General features: G+C 38.1%; 4 protein-coding genes across 9 annotated transcripts; 1 reads left to right on the top strand and 3 right to left on the bottom strand.

Annotated features, from left to right (window-relative positions):
- Positions 1-2: 2 nt before the first annotated feature.
- On the bottom strand, positions 3-2607 carry LOC111781154 (RING-H2 finger protein ATL47-like). Its single transcript, XM_023661606.1, has 5 exons — positions 2176-2607; positions 1019-1181; positions 873-945; positions 542-776; positions 3-450 (listed from the first exon to the last, which is right to left on the bottom strand). Exons 1-5 carry the CDS (start codon positions 2253-2255, stop codon positions 240-242), a joined length of 762 nt encoding a protein of 253 aa, XP_023517374.1. The 5' UTR covers positions 2256-2607; the 3' UTR covers positions 3-239.
- Positions 2608-4235: 1628 nt separating this feature from the next.
- On the bottom strand, positions 4236-11605 carry LOC111794069 (probable LRR receptor-like serine/threonine-protein kinase At1g67720). The gene is given in 16 exon segments (XM_023676200.1): positions 4236-4777; positions 5655-5787; positions 5881-6067; positions 6158-6223; positions 6294-6420; positions 6494-6735; positions 6816-6979; positions 8081-8149; positions 8276-8347; positions 8439-8507; positions 8598-8669; positions 8811-8940; positions 9066-9577; positions 10581-11118; positions 11287-11385; positions 11388-11605. Coding segments are annotated over 16 exon segments (2814 nt in total). The 5' UTR covers positions 11407-11605; the 3' UTR covers positions 4236-4462.
- A 2529-nt stretch (positions 11606-14134) lies between these two features.
- Positions 14135-16577, top strand: LOC111794088. 6 transcript variants are annotated; one of them, XM_023676240.1, is made up of 7 exons: positions 14135-14356; positions 14454-14530; positions 14623-14799; positions 15439-15601; positions 15697-15766; positions 15843-16053; positions 16143-16577. In XM_023676240.1, exons 3-7 carry the CDS (start codon positions 14717-14719, stop codon positions 16348-16350), a joined length of 735 nt encoding a protein of 244 aa, XP_023532008.1. In that variant the 5' UTR covers positions 14135-14356; positions 14454-14530; positions 14623-14716; the 3' UTR covers positions 16351-16577. The 6 variants fall into 6 exon arrangements, with proteins under 6 accessions (XP_023532008.1, XP_023531999.1, XP_023532016.1 ...); XM_023676231.1 differs by having other exon boundaries at positions 14458-14530; XM_023676248.1 differs by having other exon boundaries at positions 14458-14799.
- A 566-nt stretch (positions 16578-17143) lies between these two features.
- On the bottom strand, positions 17144-18378 carry LOC111794132 (small heat shock protein, chloroplastic-like). Its single transcript, XM_023676262.1, has 2 exons — positions 17891-18378; positions 17144-17796 (listed from the first exon to the last, which is right to left on the bottom strand). The coding sequence occupies exons 1-2, from the start codon at positions 18108-18110 to the stop codon at positions 17306-17308; spliced, it is 711 nt and encodes a 236-aa protein (XP_023532030.1). The 5' UTR covers positions 18111-18378; the 3' UTR covers positions 17144-17305.
- Positions 18379-20235: the final 1857 nt, after the last annotated feature.

A 20235-nucleotide genomic window follows, 5' to 3' on the forward strand; every position in this document is an offset into this window, starting at 1 on the left:
TCAGAGACCAAATTCATCTTTATTGACAATTAGTGCATTAGAAAAGGCACTTTCAAGTATATAACATACACGAGCCGAGATGCAGAGATGATTGATTGGCATCTTACACTGATTCATTATTAATTCTAACTAAGCATTTCATATGATCAACTATTCTATATTAAGCAGGGAGGATATGTTCTGACCTTCACGTTTCGCGTCGGGATTGTCCCTCTATACAGTTTACTCGGACGTCTGAACTAAATTAGATATTCGGAATATACAGCGAAGAGTGCATCTGGATAGTCTTTAGGCAGGCTGTTTATATATCGACGAAAGCACAACATATCCTCCTTGGAAACGGTTTCGGCATCAACCACATCATCGCTACAGGTAAGCACCCATAAGTCCTCTGAGTTGACTCTCTTTAAGCTGCCACGACAAAATGGACACGACTCCGACCTCATGTTCCTGCAGTGTAGGAAGAACAAGCAATTGAGCATAAACGCCACTTCAAAACGCTTTAAAGGCAATGAAGATGCTTAACAAGACTTGTTTTTACCAATTTCGATAGCATTTGATGCACATTGCATGACAGCAATTAGGCAAAACCATCTTCGTGCACGGCTCCAAACAAATACCACACTCGTCTTCTCGTTTCATATCGATGTTCATGAGTCTACCGTCTTTATCACCTCTCTTCTTGCTAGGCATCTCAATCCAACGATGCTCTTCCTCAAAATCGTCCAACTTATCCAAACTACCGTGGATTCGCTGAAGCGAAGGCAATATTATAGCTGGTATTCAAGACATGAAAAAACACACAAGATTAGAATATACAGAACTACTTAGAAAGGTAAGAACATCAGCTATCAAACTAAACAAGTGAGTACCGTAGAAGTCCCTAATAGTTGCCTTCCTTCCATGCCTGGATATATTTCGTTTTTGTTTTCCCTCCGGATGTACCTGAATGGATAAAAAATCAAGATTAAGATACCTATAATCATTCAATAATAGACAGCTACAAAAGCCAACAGACCTTGTACACAAGTATGTGGAAGAGGCTTAAATATCTTGGCAGCAAGCATGTGCAAGAACAGTCCATCCATTGAAGCAAAAACAGAGCAATAGGAGCCAAATGATTGTAAACCAACTTCATTTGAAGATAGCCACCCCCTTTTTCCATGGGGATTGCAGCCGCCCTACAATACCAAAAATCAAACAAACAAACAAATCAGATGACTAGCAAAGACGCTTGCCCCAAGGGGGTGAATTGTGCAATTGCACATCGATTGGAGAGAAGAACAAAGCATTCCTTATAAGAGTGTGGGAATCTCGGGTGTGAAGGAATCTGGGTCCCAAAGGGATGGATTGTGAGATCACACCTCGTTTGGAGAGGGAAACAAAATATTGCTTATAAGAGTGTGGGAACCTCGAGTGTGAAGGATGCTGGGTCCCAAGGGAATGGATTGTGAGATCACACATGAGTTGGAGAAGGGAACAAAGCATTCCTTATAAGAGTGTGGGAGCCTCGAGTGTGAAGGATGTTGGCTTCCAAGGGGGTGGATTGTGAGATCACACATCGGTTGGAGAGGAGAACAAAACATTCCTTATAAGAGCGTGGAAACCTTGAGTTTGAAGGACACTGGGCCATCCCAATAGGGTGAATTGTGAGATCACATATCGGTTCGAGAGGGAAACAAAGCATTCCTTATAAGAGTGTGGGAACCTCGGGTATGAAGGATGCTGCACCCAAGGGGTGGATTATGAGATCACACCTTAGTTACGGAGGGAAACAAAACATTCCTTATAAGAGTGTGGGAACCTCGAGTGTGAAGGACGTTGGCCCCAAGGAGGTGGACTGTGAGATCACACCTGGAGAGGGAAACAAAGCATTCCTTACAAGGGTACGAGAACCTCGGGTGTGGGAACTACTCTCTAGACGCATTTAAAAACAAGAAGCTCAAAAGGACGATGGGTCTGGGCTGTTACCCAACAATTCGAACCCCTTTTCAAACAGCAATTTCTTTCTATTTTGGGATAAACCAAACTACTCTAGGCAGAAACACAACCCATTCGTTCTTTCAACTTGCAAACAAAGACACCGATCATCACGATTGAAACGGAAAAGCAAGAAAAAAAAACTCAACACAATTAAAAGGAGCAAAAGAAGAGTAAAAGAAGAAGAAAACTCACAGAGAATTTGCATACTGAATATCCGCCTCCAAAACCTCCAAAGAATCCTGATGAGAGAATTTCTCCAGTTGATAATACATAATCCGAAAGATCCCTTCCCTCTCCAACAAGAAACCACTGAAAACAGACCAGAAAACCAAAGCGTAAAGCTCCTCCTCCCAGTGGGCTATGCCAAAAGATGAACCCTACCCTTAAAAAACACCGAAGATCAAGAAGGGTTAACCCCAAACCCACTTTCGAAACCCAAAAAGAACGAGAACCCTTATTTTTCTCAAGCTTTTAGGCGGTTTGTCCTTTAGTCAATAGGGCGGCGTCACTGAAATGACCTCTACTCGCCCTTTTGTGGTCAGAAAAAGCTTCAATATAAGAAGAACAAGTTTCAGCTGAGATTATGACGATGAAGAAAATGGAGGGTAGAGTCCGTAATGGGTTTGTTGGCGGATGCCTTTAAATTATTTATTTATTTAATTTCCTTTTTAATAAATCTTAATTTTCAATCTTATCCATCCAAAACATATTCCTTTATTGCTTGTGAAGCTGGTTTCCTTTCAATATTAAATTCAGAAAAAATAGAGTTTTTCTTTTTTCCCAACTCATATTATATATTTTCTTGCCCTCCATTATTGAAAACTATAATTATTATTTTAATTAATTGTACCCACTTAATTTAAGATTAGTTGGCCTAATTAATCAATAATGATATTGGCCTAATGCTATGAGTTCATATTAGTTCTATCTACCAATATTATTTTAAATAATTTTATACAAATTATAAATAAATTATTAATTTTATGTGTGTCTGCATCATTTATGATTTGAATTGGTTAATTTTATTTTTCCGTCAAAACTCTAAATTTTAGTTTTTTTTTGTCTCATTGATTTGGTCATTTTTTCGTTTTTCGAGGTGTAGACTGTCAAACTTTTTATACCATTGATTTGGTAATTTTCTCGTTCTTCTATGTCGAGACCGTCAAACTTCTCAAATTTAACGTTTAATTAAATTTTTAGTACAATAGTTGATGTCAAACATACAACTCAGAGGAAAATAGTGCATGTCAATCATCACGTTATTTCTCGTTTTACAAATATTCACTTAGCAAGGATTTGACGCTTAACGTCGGTTCAAGTTTGACCTAGACTCGACCCAAGTTTGGTATAGTGTCAAAATTTGACCAACATACCATATTTATTTATTAGAGTCGATATAAATCATTTTTTTTTAGAGCCAACTACCAAATAGTCAGCTTGCTTGGTCCATATTTGAATCATGTATATATAATTTCTTATAAATTAAAATGTTTAATATTTATTCTTGAATGTATATTTTAGAGTCTAAAATCATAGTTTTTAGTTAATACAATATTTTAAAAGGGTTGGAAAATTATAACAATAAATTAAAAAATATAATACTAAAATAAAATTTACAGTATTAATAAATTTATCAATAAAAGTAATAAAATACCAGAAATTTAAAATAAGAAATATAAATATAAATTTTATATTTATACTATAACTTATATTTAATATTTAGAATAATCCACGTCAACAATTTAAAAAAAATACTATTATCTTTGAGAATCTTTGGAGAGAGAAAAAATCAATAAAAACAAATTCACTAGATTCTAAAATCAAGTTGTAATTTTAAATTAATTAAAAATTTATTGGGGTTGAATTTGTTAAATGATTTTAATTTATTATAATGAAACAATTAATCATAATAGTTTTGTAAATTAAAATCAATTACGAATTAAATTAATTCAAAATAACATAAATAAGATACGAATATTATCTTGATGTTATATAAATAAATAATCTTTTTTATAATTCTCATAATTACTTTTAACAATTTTATTAGATTAATCACATTGTTAATAAATTTATTTTTAGGGTTAATTAAATAATTAAAATAACTTTAACCAATTAAATTTTAATTTAATTTGTATTCATTAATAAGTATATTATAAATAACATGTTTCACGTTGATTTTGTCGCCAATATTAATAATAATTTTCAAGCAAATTATTTATAAAAAGAATTAAGAAGAGAAAAAATAATAAACATAAATAATAAAAAATCATATTAAAAAAACAAAGTTCTAATTCATGTCAAGAAATGGCTCAAAATTCTGTCTTTTGAGTTCCTCACAATTGTTCATTGTTTTTCATGTGTAGGTTTCAACTTGGTGTCGTCAGTGTTGTTCCTACCGAACAATATTAGCCACGGTATCGGTATCGGTATCGTTTTTATCGTTATATTACTTGAAAATCATGTCGGTGACGTCGGGGCCTTACCTTGCAGAGGGAAGGATGGAACTGTCGGGGCTCTCGATCTCGAGAAAGCTCGTCAGCAAAGTTTTTCGAGATGATTGTGCTCTTGAACAGCTTGAAGATTGCTTCTGGTTTCCTTCATTACCATGTTCAATCTTGATTGCATCTTGTATGGCCAAGATGACTTCCTGCATCCTTGGCCTGGAAGCTCCATGCTGCTGCACACATTGTATGGCTACTTCAGCAATTCTCCACACTGATTCTATTTTCACGTTTCCTTCTAGAAATGGATCCACGACGCTCGTCACGTCCCCTTTATGGACCAAGGACCTCGCCTGTATAAACCAATCAATCGTGTCAAGACTCAAAAACTATGATGTAACAGCTCAAACCCACCGCTCGCAGATATTGTCCTCTTTGAGTTTTAAAACGCGTCTACTAGGGAGAGGTTTCCACACCCTTATAAGGAATGTTTCCTTCCAATTTCGGAGACAGGGTGTAGAAACCTCTCCTCAGTAGATGCGTTTTAAAACCTTGAGGGGAAGCCCATGAGGGAAAGCTCAAAGAAGACAATATCTGCTAGCGGTGGGACTGATACAAATGGTATCAGAGCCAATCACCGGAAGGTGTTGGGCATTAGTTGGAGTAAAGCTAGACCTTCTCCATAGTAGATGCGTTTTAAAACCTTGAAGGGAAGTCCGAAAGGGAAAGCCCAAAGGGGACAATATCAGCTAGCGGCGGGACTGTTACAAATGGTATTAGAGCCAATCATTGGTTGGTGTAGGGCTAAACCCTCTCCATAGTAAACGCGTTTTAAAACCTTGATGGAAGTCCGAAAGGAAAAGCCCAAAGAGGACAATATCGGCTAGCGGCGAGACTGTTACAAATGGTATCAGAGCCAATCATTGGTTGGTGTAGGGCTAAACCCTCTCCATAGTAGACGCGTTTTAAAACCGTGAAGGGAAGTCCAAAAGGGAAAGCCCAGAGAGGACAATATCTGCTACCAGTGGGACTGTTACAAATAGTATCAGAACCAATCACCCAACAGTGTGAGGTATTAGTTGGAGTAGGGCTAGACCCTCTCCATAGTAGACGTGTTTTAAAACCTTAAAGGGAAGTCTGAGAGAGAAAGCCCAATAAGGACAATATCTGCTAGCGGTGGGACCGTTACATATAATAATGGATCGAGTCGAAAGTGAAGAACTTACATACCCAGTGAACAATGTTCAATTCACTGCCATAGTCTTCTGGTGAGACAGGTTTCTTTCCAGAGATCAGTTCTAGCAGCACCACCCCGAAGCTATAGACATCGCTCTTTTCGGTAAGTTGTTGAGAAGCATAGTACCTGTTATTTTCACATGTTCATGGTCATGCTTGTGAGCAGGTGCAAGGGGACGGGGTGGAATACGTTATGGAAAAACAATAAAATTCGACATACTCAGGATCCAAGTAGCCTACGGTTCCTCGAGCAACGCTTGATACATGAGTCAAATCTTCCTCGGCTTGCCTCGAGAGTCCGAAGTCGGAAACTTTTGCCCTCATATTGATGTCGAGGAGTATGTTGCTAGTTTTTACATCTCGATGAATGATACTTGGGCTGCATCCCGTGTGCAAATACTCGAGCCCTGAAAACGATCAATTCATTTACAGAAAAAGCTTGAAGATGGAGTCCTGAAATTCAGTAAAAAAGAACACAGTTTATCACTAGGATGAACCTTTAGCTGCATCTTCTGCAATGTGAAGGCGAGCCAGCCAGTTCAAGTGCTTTTGAGTCGTAGAACCTGCCGATAAATGATTAGTAGAGAACGACACGAAAACGAAAACTTCTTAAGCCTGGACAGACGAGCAAACCGTATAAGTGATCTCGTAACGTTCCATTATGCATATATTCATAAACCAGAATCCGTTGATGTTCTTCTTCGCAGTAGCCGATCAAAGGGACCAAATTTCGGTGATGAATTCTCGATAAGAGGGCAACCTGTCGATATTTTAACACGGTCAGTATACTGTTAGCTAAAGAGTACATAGTTCTCTCTAGACCAACGACCTACCTCGGTCGCAAATTGTCGATTCCCATGTGTAGACGACTCGGCCATGATTTTAACTGCCACTTCCTTGCCGTCGCTCATCTTCCCATAATAGACTGATCCAAAGCTGCCTTTACCAATTTTCTTTGAGAAGTTATTCGTCGCTTCTTCGAGCTCGGAGAGAGATAAATAGTAGGCCATGCCTTCATCCCCCTTGCCGATCGAGTAGGCAGAAGAGCGCTTAGTGCTGGTTTTCAGCGAACCACCTAAGGTCCACAAGACGAGAGAATTCAGAAAATAAAAGTCGTGCTATACGAGAAATATTAAGCAGGTTACGAGCGGGAACCTTTTTTCTGGTAAGGCGCCGTTCTTTGAAGCTTGCGGAGTAACAGCAAACTTCCTATAAGTAGAATAATCAGGAGCACAAACGCTACCAGAGAAACTCCTATAATAAGCTTAGAATGCATATTGAATCGTCGACTTTTGTGCAGCCCCAAGTTACCATCGTACCTGCAAGATACGATCATAAAGACATAAAACAAACACGTCAAGACTCGTCTTCGTGTCTCGTGCCTGTCATTCTTGTTAAAACAGCTCGTTCTTGTTAAACCACATCAAGCAGCCATGAACATGTGAACTACTTTGTCATAGCTTACTATGTTCAATCTAGATATACTTCATGCAAGGAATAAGGATCAGTTGATTTCATTTCTACTAAGAAAAACACGCTCATGCATCGAGCTAGGACTCGGGATGTAACAGTCTAAGCTCACCACTAGTAGATATTGTCCTCCTTGGGCTTCCCCTTTCGGGCTTCCCCTCAAGGTTTTAAAATGCGTCTGCTAGGGAGAGGTTTCCACGTTCTTGTAAGGAATGCTTCGTTCCCCTCTCCAACCGACGTAGGATCTCACAATCTCCCCTTGGTGACCCAACATCCTCGCTAGCACACCGCCCGATGACTGGCTCTGTTACCATTTGTAACATCCCAAGCCTACCATTAGCATATATTATCCTCTTTGAACTTTCCCTTTTCGGGCTTCCCCTCAAGGTTATAAAACGCGTCTGCTAGGGAGAGGTTTCCACATCCTTATACCCACATCCTTATAAAGAATGTTCCGTTCCCCTCTCCAACTGACATAGGATCTCACAATCCACCCCCTTGGTGGCCCAACGTCCTCACTGGCACACCGCCCGATGACTGGCTCTGATACTATTTGTAACAGCCCAATCCTACCATTAGCAGATATTGTCCTCTTTGAGTTTTCCCTTTTCGGGCTTCCCCTCAAGGTTTTAAAACGCGTCTGCTAGGGAGAGGTTTCCACACCCTTACTAGGAATGCTTCATTCCCCTCTCCCACCGATGAGAAATCTCACAGCCCCGATTCCTAAGGTTGAAACTCATTCATGATGTTCATCACTCTGTCCCTAGAAAAGCTGTGAGATCTCACATCGGTTGAAGCAGAGAACAAAATATTCCGTACAAGGGTGTGAAAACCCTTCTCTAGAAGACGCGTTTTAAAACCGTGAGGCTGCAACGATACGTAATGTTCTAAAGCAGACAATATCTATTAGCGATGAACAAATATACTAAAGTATCAGTTGGAGTACTTACTTAAAGATGAGTTTCTTTGCCAATAATTCTGGAGGTATTGCACCCGAAAAGGTATTGTTTTGAATATAACTGCCACATGATTCACAGTTGAGTTGATCAATATGGCAACCTATTTATGAGAGAAACAATAACCAAAAACTTTTACATTCAACCTATTCGACATAAAACGCGCAGAGTTAAGAGATCGTTACGTACAGTTCCTGTAAGTTGGGCAAACTACCCAGGTAGGACGGTAACGTCCCTGTCAATTTGTTATTCTCTAGATGTCTGCATGGTCGAACAACATATCGTTAAGTCATGACGAAACATACTCTCTTGTTTCAAGAACGGAAAATTGCGGATAGCCTCGAGAGCTTACAAAATCTTCAAGTTTATTAGATTACTCATGTCAGGCAGTGGCCCTGCAAGGGAATTTCCATCCAACCACCTGAAGAAAAGGAGGACACGACAATGAATGGCAACGGAGATTCGTTACGAAAACGAAAACGGTGCTTTGCTTAAAGCACGTTGGACTTACAATTCCATTAATCCATCCATAGTATTGATCTCTGCTGGAATGCCACCCTCGACGTTCTTCCCGGAGAGCTTACTGCATAAGAAGTGAAAGGATAGGCATACGTTAATCGTTACCAAAGGGCTTGAAGACTCGGATTCTACATACCCGAAATGCATGGTTTGAAGCTCGAAAAAAGGCTTAAAATAGAGCCATTGAAGAGTCGAAAAAAGTTACATTTTAGTTATTCTCGGCGGTTGTGTGGCAGTACAAGTCACCCATTCCCAGCTTGTTGGAACGCAAGGATCGCCTTCGTTTGTCCAAACGTTCTCTGCTGACATGTTATGGAAGGCATTCACGACAGACTCTACCAATCGAGACAGAAAACACTAATCAATCGACTTCAGTAGAGAACATTTATAATCTGTCACGAACAACAAGTTTCAGGATATCGTTAATCTTCATAACAAGATGTCGAGATGAAGAACCTACCATCTCGCCTATCAGTCTTGGCAGCAATCTCAACATATCTACTAATTTCCAATGCATTCAAAACCGGTCCTCGAGTTGAATCTCGAGTCTTGACAAACGAAAACGAAAGCACGAAACTCAGAGTCACGTTCATATAACTTGGTTCGTAAAGAGTATACGTCCCATTAGCATTCTCTTCAATGTTCACCACTGCATTGCTCGAGTCCGGAACGTTAGGTTCCTCTAATTTGAACTTCCGAGTCTCGTTCCAACCCAAATCTTCAATTTCAGCAAAATATGCATAAGCCCTGGCATTGGCAGGAAAATCATCCAAATTCAACCTGTAACTAAGCACTCCTTTTGTGCCAAGAACTGCAGTTTGCATCACCTTAACAGGCGGATATTCCCTTGTCATTACATTAATGTTCTTCAAAGTTCTTATTCTTTCTGTCCCCGGAGCCACCCCCACAAGATAATTTTGCCTCTTCTCAAGATCTGAATCCCAAATTCTGTCATATGGATCATCTGGGTACCTAAGAAACACAAAGTAAGTACCAAATAAGCAATGAACCGCTCAAGCCATTAAGCACTGTGTTAGGAATAACGACTCTCCTCAATGGTATGATATTGTCCACTTTGAGCGTAAGCTCTCGTGGCTTTGCTTTGAGCTTCCCCAAAAGGCCTCATACCAATGGAGATGTATTCGTTACTTAGAAATCCATGATCATTCCCTAAATTAGCCGTGTGAGACTCCCTCCCAACAATCCTCCCCTCGAACAAAGTACACCATAGAGCCTCCCCTTAGGTCTATGTAGCCCTTGAGCAGCCTCCCCTTAATCGAGGCTCGACTCCTTCTCTGTGAGCCTTTGAACAAATTACACCCTTTGTTCGACACTTTGAGGATTCTATTGACATGGCTAAGTTTAGGGCATAACTCTGATACCATGTTAGGAATAACAATTCTTCACAATGGTATGATATTGTCCGCTTTAAGCATAAGCTCTCATGGCTTTGCTTTGAGCTTCCCCAAAAGACCTCATACCAATGGAGATGTATTCCTTACCCATGATCATTCCCGAAATTAGCCAATGTGGAACTTCCTCCCAACAATTCTCAACAATTCTCCCCTCGAACAAAGTACACCACAGAGCCTCCCCTGAGGTCTATGTAGCCCTCGAACGACCCCCCTTAATCAAGGTTCAACTCCTTCTCTGGAGCCCTTATTACACCCTTTGTTCGACACTTCAGTCACTTTTGACTACACCTTCGAGACTCACAATTGTTTGTTCGACATTTGAGGATTCTATTGACATGACTAAGTTTAGGGCATGGCTCTAATACCATGTTAGAAATAACAACTCTCCACAATAGTATGATATTGTCCACTTTGAGTGTAAGCTCTCGTGGCTTTGCTTTAGGCTTCCCAAAAGACCTCATACCAATAGAGATGTATTCCTTACTTATAAACCTACAATCATTCCCTAAATCAGCCAACGTGGGACTCCCTCAACACATCGAACCTATCAAGTACCTTACCTTATCACGTCCTTGGTCAGAGCACCAAAATTCACTCTAGCAGCAACTTCCAAGAAGAAATGATCTTCAAAATCCGTTGCATACATTGAAAGGTTAAAAGGGCGCAGCTCAAGAGTGGATATGAATGGAGAGCCAGTAGTAGCACAGCATATGCACACATCGAAGGAATCAGAGGGTGCCCTAATGATCATCTCCTTCACATACACTCTCGAAGCATCAAAAATGGTAACAGTCGACCACTTAGTTGCATCCAAATACAGCTGAAATTTAGGGTACGTTTCTTCATTCTTCAAACTCCCATACTGAAAACTTGCTCGAACCAAATACCTTCTTCTCTCCTCTGTTTTCAAACTGTAACAGTACTTCTTATTGTCGATTGGGAAATCCCGCCGTGTTTGGTACTGCATCGAGTTTCCATTTGGGTTTTCCACCGGCGATGACCTGCCGGCATTCATGATTCCGGCGTCGGAAATCCATACCAGCCCTGTAACTGGGTCGGTGTAGTTCTTCGTCGCTCCACAGTCTATACTGATAAACTCTGTTTTTTGGTGGAGGAATTACACCAATCAGTATAATGGGTTTCACTTTAAAACGAAATGGGTATTCATTTCAAAGCATCATTTGATTTGAAAATGCGAAAACGAGGGTTGTTCATCTGAAATTTGTTCCGATGAAGAACAGCAGAGAGAGAGAAGAAAGAACATACCTTTAACTTGACAATGAACAGAAGAAACGACGAGAAGAATCAAAGCCAAAAAACGAGGAAAACCCATTTGAAGAACAAACAGAATGAAGAAACCCACAAATTTTTATCACTGATTTGCATCACACAACAACAGTGAGTGAGCTGAGTTTCACTATCAAGTTCTGGCGTTGATTTTGGCCTTCGGAATCATCTTTTTTCGCCCCCTTTTTCTTTCTGGGAAGGAGTGCAGTTCAAGCTCGAGCCCAATATTTATCGGAAAAGAACCAAATTTCAAACCATTTGGCTTCATTTGAAATGGACAGGGCCATTCAAAGCCACATGCAATTGTGAAGAACATGGAGTTGGGTATTAGGAGAGCGAAAAAGCATATACTTTTAGAAAGTAAAGGCTAAAGAGAAGTGGACAATTTGACAATGATGGTGCACTACATTGACAAGATCTTGATAGGCATCATCAGAGCCATAGCCATGCAAGAAATTTAAAAACAATAAAGTGATCAATATATTCTGTGGCTTTGATTACCTTTTGCTTTTAGTTTATGAACAAATTATCTCTTTGTTCTCCACTTGGGATAGCTTGTTTTCAGCTTCTTGAGCTTTGAAAAGAATGGATACAGGGATAGGGATTCGTGTTGGGTCTGGTTCCTCTAAGTGACCAAATCTAGTTCCATGAAATGGTCAAGGAATCATGGACTCTTGTGTTTTTGTGAGAATGCTTTCTCCACTTTAATGGATTACTGAACTGCTTTAATCATTTATGGAGATCGTTTATGGAGTCTTTATTACTTCAAGTTTTTAAACGTGTCTATTAGTAACAGATTTCTACTTTTACAAGAAGTGTTTCATTTTTCTTGGTGTCACAGTGTCACGGTCCTACTTTTTCAATCGTGTCGTGTCGTAATCTTGACATGCTTACGACCACCCTTATGGGGAATCAAATTCTAAAATTCTATATATATTTTTCGCCCCAACTTTATGGCTTCACCGAACCTTGGGTGAGATTTGTCTTTGCCTACGGAACATCGCTTGTGCAGAATCCAAGGTTGTTCGACCACACATGTTGCTCATCCCATCGAGAAATCCCAAACTTCCATCCACCTGAATTTCATCGAGGCATTGGCCCTCCCGTGCCCGTGTCATGCCATTTACGTATACCGTACCGGATAACAGGTGCATATTTCAACCTCCGACACGCAGGCTGGGGCGCAATACAGACACACTCATACTGCTCGGTACTGTCCTTAGAAAACCCATTTCAAAGGAAGTCGCACCGAGACACTCGTCTTGACACACTCGCCCTCGTTGTGACACACGCATGTGCCACAGGGTAGCTCGCTTAGGTCACAGGGCCTAAGGGTGGTGAAGAGTTGACACCATGCCTCCCATGTAGTACATTTAGAGCCATTTTCAATCTTCACGCATAGACATGGTTTTGGCAAACGGTCATACCGTGTCATAGAGTGTCCATCCAATGTTCGATTGACACCAAATTTGGTCAGCATTCATATTTCATATAGATGGACTTAACTTCAAGAACTACATGCTCAATTCCTTCCGAAACCCCAACTTTAGAGGTTAAGGCCCAAGACCCTATTCAGGCCTTCAACAAGTCTATCTTTGCAACTCTTGTTTCTTCGGTGTCTCTATCTTGCTTATGTCTTGACTTGTCTTCAATGTCCACTTTGCGTGATGTGTTAGGTGATGCATCGTTCTCCTTAGTCGCATCATAGCACTCGTCTAGGCCCTCGTATCACTGGATGGGCGTCATTTGAGGGTCACTGTTTCTCTTATCATAATGTGAGGATCGCAACCTACTCTCTTCATAATTAGGTTGTGACACGCACGATCTTGACTGACACATCATCCATTGTCCGTACACTCGTGGTATAATTTACTAAGGTTGTTTTTGAAAGGTTTTGGATACGTAGCTTTAACGGTTGGGTCAATATATTAATGATAAAATTGAGTGGAAATCGTAAATAAAATCTTAAAATGTAAAAACAAGGGCCCACGGAAAAAATATATTATATAGAGACAGCATTATCATAAATATTTAATTTATAAAAATCATTTTCGAGCCCTTCTGGAAGAACTTGAAAAGTGGTGTTTTATTTAACCTTTAATAAATTATTGCCACAATCATTTTCGAAAGAAAATTATTTTCTTATTTATTCAAAAAAAAAAAATTATAAAAACATTTTTATAATAAAAAATTATAAATATATTGAGTGTAAATTTTCATTTCAATAAAATAAAGATTAAATTAATAAAATAGACTCAAAATTGTATTTTATTTAAAAATGTTTCAATAATACACTTGTTTTTTTGTTTTTTATGAAACTGTTGATATGTTTCGAAATATCATTAAATTTTCAAAAGTTTCATTGATACTCTTAAAACTTTAAAAAAATTAAAAAATACAGTCATGTCCTAAACTTAGTTGTGCCAATAAATTGGTAAATCCTCAACTATCGAACAAAACTATTCCAAAAGAAAAAGTCAAGCCTCCTCGATAGCAGTCTAAAATGATTAAGACTCCAAAAGAGTCGAGCCTCAATTAAAGGGAGGCGCACTTTGTTCGACCGGAGGTGTTGAATGATGAAAGTCTTGTATCGGCTCATTTAGGAAATGATCATGTGTTTATAAACAAATAATACTGTCTACGATTTGTGGAGCAGTCAAGTGGAGAGTCTTAACTTAAAATATATCTATTTTAATTTTTAAAATAGGGTAAAATTGAAAATCTATAATCTACGTTGATACCGTAGCAAATTTCGGGGTCAAAATTAATTTATTTTTTTTAAAAAAAAATTGATTTGAAAGCTTGCTAATGGGTCTTGGTCCAAAGCAACCTTGACAGCCTCTAAATGAAACGGACTCGGGCTGAATAAGGGAGGTGACCTAATCGTTCGAATCCTTCCATTTTTCTCCGCAATCTCTGTCTAAGCTCCGATGAACGATCATGGACAGAAATGCCGACATCAGAATTCGTGAGGGACAGACGAGGGGCGTAACTGGTGGAGAACCGCCGCCGGATTTAGGGCGGAATGAAGCGGCGCGATCAATGTTGGGTAAGAAGCACGCAGCATTAAATTTGCAGCAATCAATAGGTTTAATGCTTATCTTGATTGTTAACATGCTTAGTTATTGGGTTTTGGGTATTCTAAGGAAGGAAGGAAGGAAGGTCTGACTTGGAAACAATGCAATCCCCGACTAAGAAACAATGGATAAACACTAAACAGAAGGTATCCTTTTCTTGTCTTAAAGTGTCAAAGGTTTGAAGTTTGAAATCAAAGCAAGGTTTTACCCACATCTCCTTCTTTCCCTCGTTTTTTAGATGTCTGGACACGGCCTTTCCATAAATATATCTCTTCTTTTCTCAACATCATCTGCTGCTGCTGCTCTGTTCTGTCGGGTTGGAAGGAGAAAGAATGTGGCAACAACAGCCCAAAAGGTACTCGTTTAAAGAATCTGTCAAGGCTGTTGAAGCTGATATACGACGTGCAAATGCCTTGTAAGATCTTCTATTGGGGTTCTATTCTCTGCATATAATTCCAAGTCCAATTCGCCGATCTTCTTTAGATTTTCCATTTTCCCTTTCCTCGATAAAGTTTCCATATCCTTATAAAGAATGAATTTCACAATTTCATATAGGCCCAAGCCACGACTAGCGGATATTGTCCTCTCCAAACTTTTCCTTTTGAACTTCCTTTCATGATTTTAAAACGCGCCTGTTTGGGAGAGGTTTCTACACTTTTCTTTGTTACCTACCCTCTTCAACTGACGTGGGATCTCTTGGACCATTTCTCAATTTGTGCATGTCATCCTTACACAGAGGTCATGCTTCGTTCCTCTCTGTTACAAATGGTATCAGAGTCGGTGCCAATAAAGACGTTGGGCCTCCAATAGGGTGTGGATTGTGAGGTCCCAAAAAGAGGAACGAAACATTTCTTATAATGATGTAAAAAACTCCCCCTAACAAGCGTTTTAAAGTCTCAAGGGAAAACCTAGAAGGAAAAATCCCAAAAGGACACCCTACTTTATGTTCCAGAACCCAAAAGATCTTTTCATGGTTCTTAACGTCTGATACCCGAGCCTTGTTGTTCCACTACTTGAATTAGGACTTCTCATGGGTTTGGTTTTGCATTTGTAGGGCAGCGATGTTCTCGAGAGATTACGGTGGATTTTGCATTCAAATGAGATTACAATACAGCCCATTTGCTCTCTTTTTTCTTCATTGGATTGAATGGATGGATTTCAGTTGCACAGATCCTCTTCCAAGTTTCTTGGGCCTTTTCCACATACTCTTGTACAAGGTGCTTCCCTCAACTCTTGCAGCATATTCACAACCTGAAATCTAAAGCTACTCAATGAAATCTAAAGCCCTCTCAATGTTTACTCAAGTATGCAGGTGTACGTCGATGGACACCAACCGTTGGCGTCACCACGAGAAAGAAAAGCCACCCTCAAGGAGTTCTATGGTCTGCACTTCTCTCCTAACTTTTGCTTTTTCCAGAGACAAACAGATCAAATTCATTAACTATGAAACCATGGCAGCTGTAATATACCCTTCACTTAGGCAACTTCGAAGTGGGCACCTCAAGTCGAAAGAAGAGACTTCTTCTAGGAAGAGAATAGAAGAACAAAAGGGGCCGTCTAATGAGGATCTTCAGAGGGATGAGGAGTGTGGGATATGCATGGAAAACTGCAGAGATGTTGTGTTGCCAAATTGTGGCCATTCGATGTGCCTCAGCTGCTTTCAGGACTGGTACTAACAATTTTTCTTCCTTCTCAGCCTCAAACTTTCTTATTATCAGCTAACAACAGGAGTTCTGTCTGTTGTAATCTTGTCTGCAGGAGTCCGAGGTCGCGTTCCTGTCCCTTCTGCCGCAACTGTCTAAATAGGTTGAGCGCCAGGGACCTGTGGGTTCTTACAAGCGACACCGACATTGTCGACTCGGAAACTCTTACCAAGGAAAATCTAATACATTTCTACCTTTATATAGAAAACCTGCCACTGTTTCAACCAGACGTGAGTATTTTAATACCAGATTACATGTTGTGATCCGTCAGAAGCATAATCCAATGTGTTGGCCACCACCAACTTCAACTGGCTACAATTTAAGCTGTAAGCTTGATTCTCTGCTACTGTCATCTGTTCAAATTCAAGAGATTGCAAGTAGAAAAACAGCATTGCTTTGTATGGTTCCTCGAGCACTGTCATTTGAACAATGTAATAAACTTCAACTTTCTAATAAATAACTAAACACAAGGCAGATGGGGCAGTTTCAATCAAAGTAGTTTAAGAAAAAAGCTTTTAGGTGTCGCAGTGGAACAGTTGATATCAGTGATGGCCGGTCTTGCGCTCGGACAATCTCAGGACACTGAGACATCCTTAGGAGTGCTTGTTCTACAGAATCCTGATGCATTCTGATTCAATTATGGAATTGGAGATCTGTGATCTCAAGCATATAATTAACAGACTAATTCAATGAGAAAAGATCCGTTCCTTACAAATTATCTGTTCAAACAGAATCTTGGGTCTCATTATATTGTTGTAAAATGGTGAAAGCTGCCTTCTTTTAGGACATCCATTGAGGGTCTTGTTCATGCATGAGTATTGGCTCTACTACTTAACTAGGCTACAGACAGAGATTAAAGATTCATTAAAAACTCTTACATGGCTTTTCATGCCGAGCTTGATCCTCTGGCAAGCAAGAACACTACTTCTGGAATGAAGTTCCAGCTACTGATATTCAATTCAAACAAGAACAGAAGAAACCATCTGCCTTCTCCACCAGATTGATATCAATTTTTTTTCGTTTTCCTTTCCAATGTTCAACATTCTGATGAACCAATTCTCTCAAAAATTAAAGCGGTTTGTTATTCCATAAATAATCCCAAACGCTGTAACGAAGCTTTGTTGAATAGATTACAAAAGCCACGAAGAAATTGCAAGAACTTCATCTTCATGGCTGTTTACATAACTACAACTACTCTTGAGGACTACTCCGGACTCTTCACTGAACATTGATATCTACAATTTTACTCGTTACAACAGCCTTCGGTATTGTTATGTACAAAACCCCATCTTTTACCTCTGCTTTGATCTGCTCAAATTGAACATTCTCAGGCAATGCAATTCTGCTACTGTATCTTCCATAGCTCTTAGCAGACCAATCTCCTTCTTTTTCTTCTTCTTCTCCTCCTACCTTCCCATTTTCTGAACTGGTCTTCTTCACCTTCTCAGCCTTCACAACCAGCATTTTCTCCTCCACCCACACCTTCACATCATCCTTCGTCATACCTGGCATGTCGAACCTCATCTTGTACTCATTTTCCCCTTCCTTGATCTCCCATGGAGTTCTTCCCCTGCTGTACCCCGCTCCATCGCTCGAAAATGGCGGTGACGGCCATGCCCCGGAGTAAGCAAATGGATCATCCATAATCCTCTCCATTGTTTCCATCATTTGCTGCACTGTTCTCGCCGTCGGAAATCGATCCCAAAGCCCTAGAAAAACAAACACGAGCGATTAACAAAATTCAACGAAAAGAAAAGGAATGGAAAACATTCCAACAAGTAGCAGCAAGGTTCGATTAATTACCAACAGGAGCAACAGGAGAGACTCGTTTCTTTGGTGGCTGAGTTGTTCGTTGTTCCTTCCTAGGAATTTTCTGCAGATGATCGAGATTGTCTCTGCCATCCCCCGCCATAGCTTTAATGCAACTTCTACGAGTAAATCCTTTAACCTTCTTCGGATCATTAGAGACTCTCCCAGGCGTGAAGGAGACGAATCGAGTCAGATTGGACACAGCTTGAGCCATTTAAGCGAAACCTCTGGATTATGAACGAATCTGTGGCTGTAAAGATAATTTGCAGCTTCGAAACGAGTTGGATCGAGTAGTAGGAATGAAGATTTCGTAGAATGCTTTGAGTGAAGAGAAATCTGCCATGATCGAGGTATAAAAGGAGGGAGGTGGAGTCTCTGGAGACGGAAGAAAGAACTGGAACCTCTCTTCTTCCTTCTAGATTCTCCTGGACCTTCCCTTCATTCTAGATTGCTCCACAAATCTGAGCCGTGGGAGTTACTTGTTTTTTTGCTTAATAAAAATATTTTTTTGAAATTAGCATTTCTCTATTAACAAAAAAATAAATCTTATTATTTTTGGAGGGAAATTAATATTTTTGTTTAAAAATACGATTTAGCTTAGAAAAATTCAAAAATGCCCTTCAATTTTTAAAAAAATTCATTAATATCCTATAACTTTTTCTTTTTTTTTTTTCAAGAATTTCAAAAACACTTTTAAATTTTTTAAAAACATAAAAAAAATATTGTTAGGGTTAGTACCACGTACATAAATGCTCGTAAATTTTGAAAAATAATATTAAAAAATATAATTTATAAATATATCGACGAAATTAACTTTTTTTTAAGTAAAAGATTAAGAATGCTAATGCTAACGGGTATCTTTTAAACCTAATAAAAACATTAAAGGTATTTTTTTTAACCTTTTAAAAATTAAAAAGTATGACGAAGATATTTTGAAACATTATCAAAGTTTAAAAATAATTTTAAAATAAATATAAACGGTTTACATCTAAATCTATCCGAAACTATTTTTTTTATTTATTTTTTTTTTTTGAAAGTTTAAAAGTATTATTAAAACTTTTAAAATATAAAGTTTAAAAGTATTTTTATTAATTTAACCTAAAAAAATATTAGCTTCGAGGTTTTTTTATAAATAAAATTAAAAAATAATAAGAATTTTTTTTTTTTACCAAATTAATTATTACCTAAAACGAGATATATAAATACCATTCATATCCTAGTTATTTATATACCTAAAACTTTACTTGTAATTATCTTTTAATCTTTAAAATAATACTCTATGTTCATTAAAATTTATTCATATTTTTTTGTCGGTTTTTTTTTTTTTTGTCGTAATTCATATTTCTCGATCATTTTGTATAATTCATGGTCATATTAACCCTTCTTAACATATTTTTTTATGAGATTCCAGAGAATGAACACCATTTATAAGAGTGTGTAAACTTTTCTTTAGCGGACGCGTTTTAAAAATCTTAATGGGAAACTCGAAAGAAAAAATCCAAAGAAGATAATATTTGCTAGTTGTAGGCGTGAGCGTTACATTTTCGGTCCACATTTGATCGGACATGAAACTGAGAAATATAACAAGGAAGCACAGATAATATTAAGCGGATAATTATTTTATTTTATTTTTTAAAAATTATTATTCTTTTTTCACAATTTTTTTAGGGTAAATTTTCTACTTCAATTATGAGTCAAATTTTTAAATTTTGGGTTTGTTTTTGTAAATATTTTTATAGATAACAAAACACCTAAGCTTTCAAAACTAAAAACAAAAAACAATTATAACACTAATTTATTTTTATTTTAAATTAAAAAATATCTTTAAAAAATTATATTAATTAAAATTAGTTTCTGAAGCTAATATATCTTCTTGTTTAAGAAAAAGATGGATCGGGTTATGCTTCATTTTCGTTAAGTCAACTCCTAACAATAAGGATAATTAATGAATTAATTAATTAATTAAAATGCTAATCTCGCATTATTCTTAATTAGTATTATTATTAATTATAGTCTTTGGGAAGGAAAATGACATACTGTACTAAAAAAAAACATTCACATTTTATAATTAAGGTCAAATGGATTATCTGTCATTAAAAATATAATAAATATTGTTGGGATTTTGAATTGGAAATGTCTCCCCCAACCACAAACTTATATAAATACATACTCAATTACAGCTAATAATAAATTAAATCATTTAATTTACTCATAAAAAAAAAATTAAATGGATTGACAATGTTCTAATTCAAATGTGAATTCATATCCACTCTCAATATTTTTTTTTCTAAGTATTAAACATTTCCAATAATTGGTGTGATTTTGTTCGGTTGACTTAT

The sequence above is a fragment of the Cucurbita pepo genome, chromosome LG01 (assembly GCF_002806865.2).
Source record: "Cucurbita pepo subsp. pepo cultivar mu-cu-16 chromosome LG01, ASM280686v2, whole genome shotgun sequence".
Classification (NCBI taxonomy): Eukaryota; Viridiplantae; Streptophyta; class Magnoliopsida; order Cucurbitales; family Cucurbitaceae; genus Cucurbita; species Cucurbita pepo.

What these genes read in the sequence shown, in the direction of transcription:
- LOC111781154 (XM_023661606.1), bottom strand. Translation starts at nt 2,255, where the DNA reads ATGTATTATCAACTGGAGAAATTCTCTCATCAGGATTCTTTGGAGGTT. An exon ending in TCCACATACTTGTGTACAAG is followed by an intron (nt 946 to 1,018) that starts GTCTGTTGGCTT and finishes TTATCCATTCAG; the next exon opens with GTACATCCGGAGGGAAAACA. An exon ending in ATCAAATGCTATCGAAATTG is followed by an intron (nt 451 to 541) that starts GTAAAAACAAGT and finishes CCTACACTGCAG; the next exon opens with GAACATGAGGTCGGAGTCGT.
- LOC111794088 (XM_023676223.1), top strand. Translation starts at nt 14,248, where the DNA reads ATGGACAGAAATGCCGACATCAGAATTCGTGAGGGACAGACGAGGGGC. An exon ending in TCCACATACTCTTGTACAAG is followed by an intron (nt 15,602 to 15,696) that starts GTGCTTCCCTCA and finishes TCAAGTATGCAG; the next exon opens with GTGTACGTCGATGGACACCA. An exon ending in CTCAGCTGCTTTCAGGACTG is followed by an intron (nt 16,054 to 16,142) that starts GTACTAACAATT and finishes TCTTGTCTGCAG; the next exon opens with GAGTCCGAGGTCGCGTTCCT.
- LOC111794132 (XM_023676262.1), bottom strand. Translation starts at nt 18,110, where the DNA reads ATGGCTCAAGCTGTGTCCAATCTGACTCGATTCGTCTCCTTCACGCCT. An exon ending in CTCTCCTGTTGCTCCTGTTG is followed by an intron (nt 17,797 to 17,890) that starts GTAATTAATCGA and finishes TTGTTTTTCTAG; the next exon opens with GGCTTTGGGATCGATTTCCG.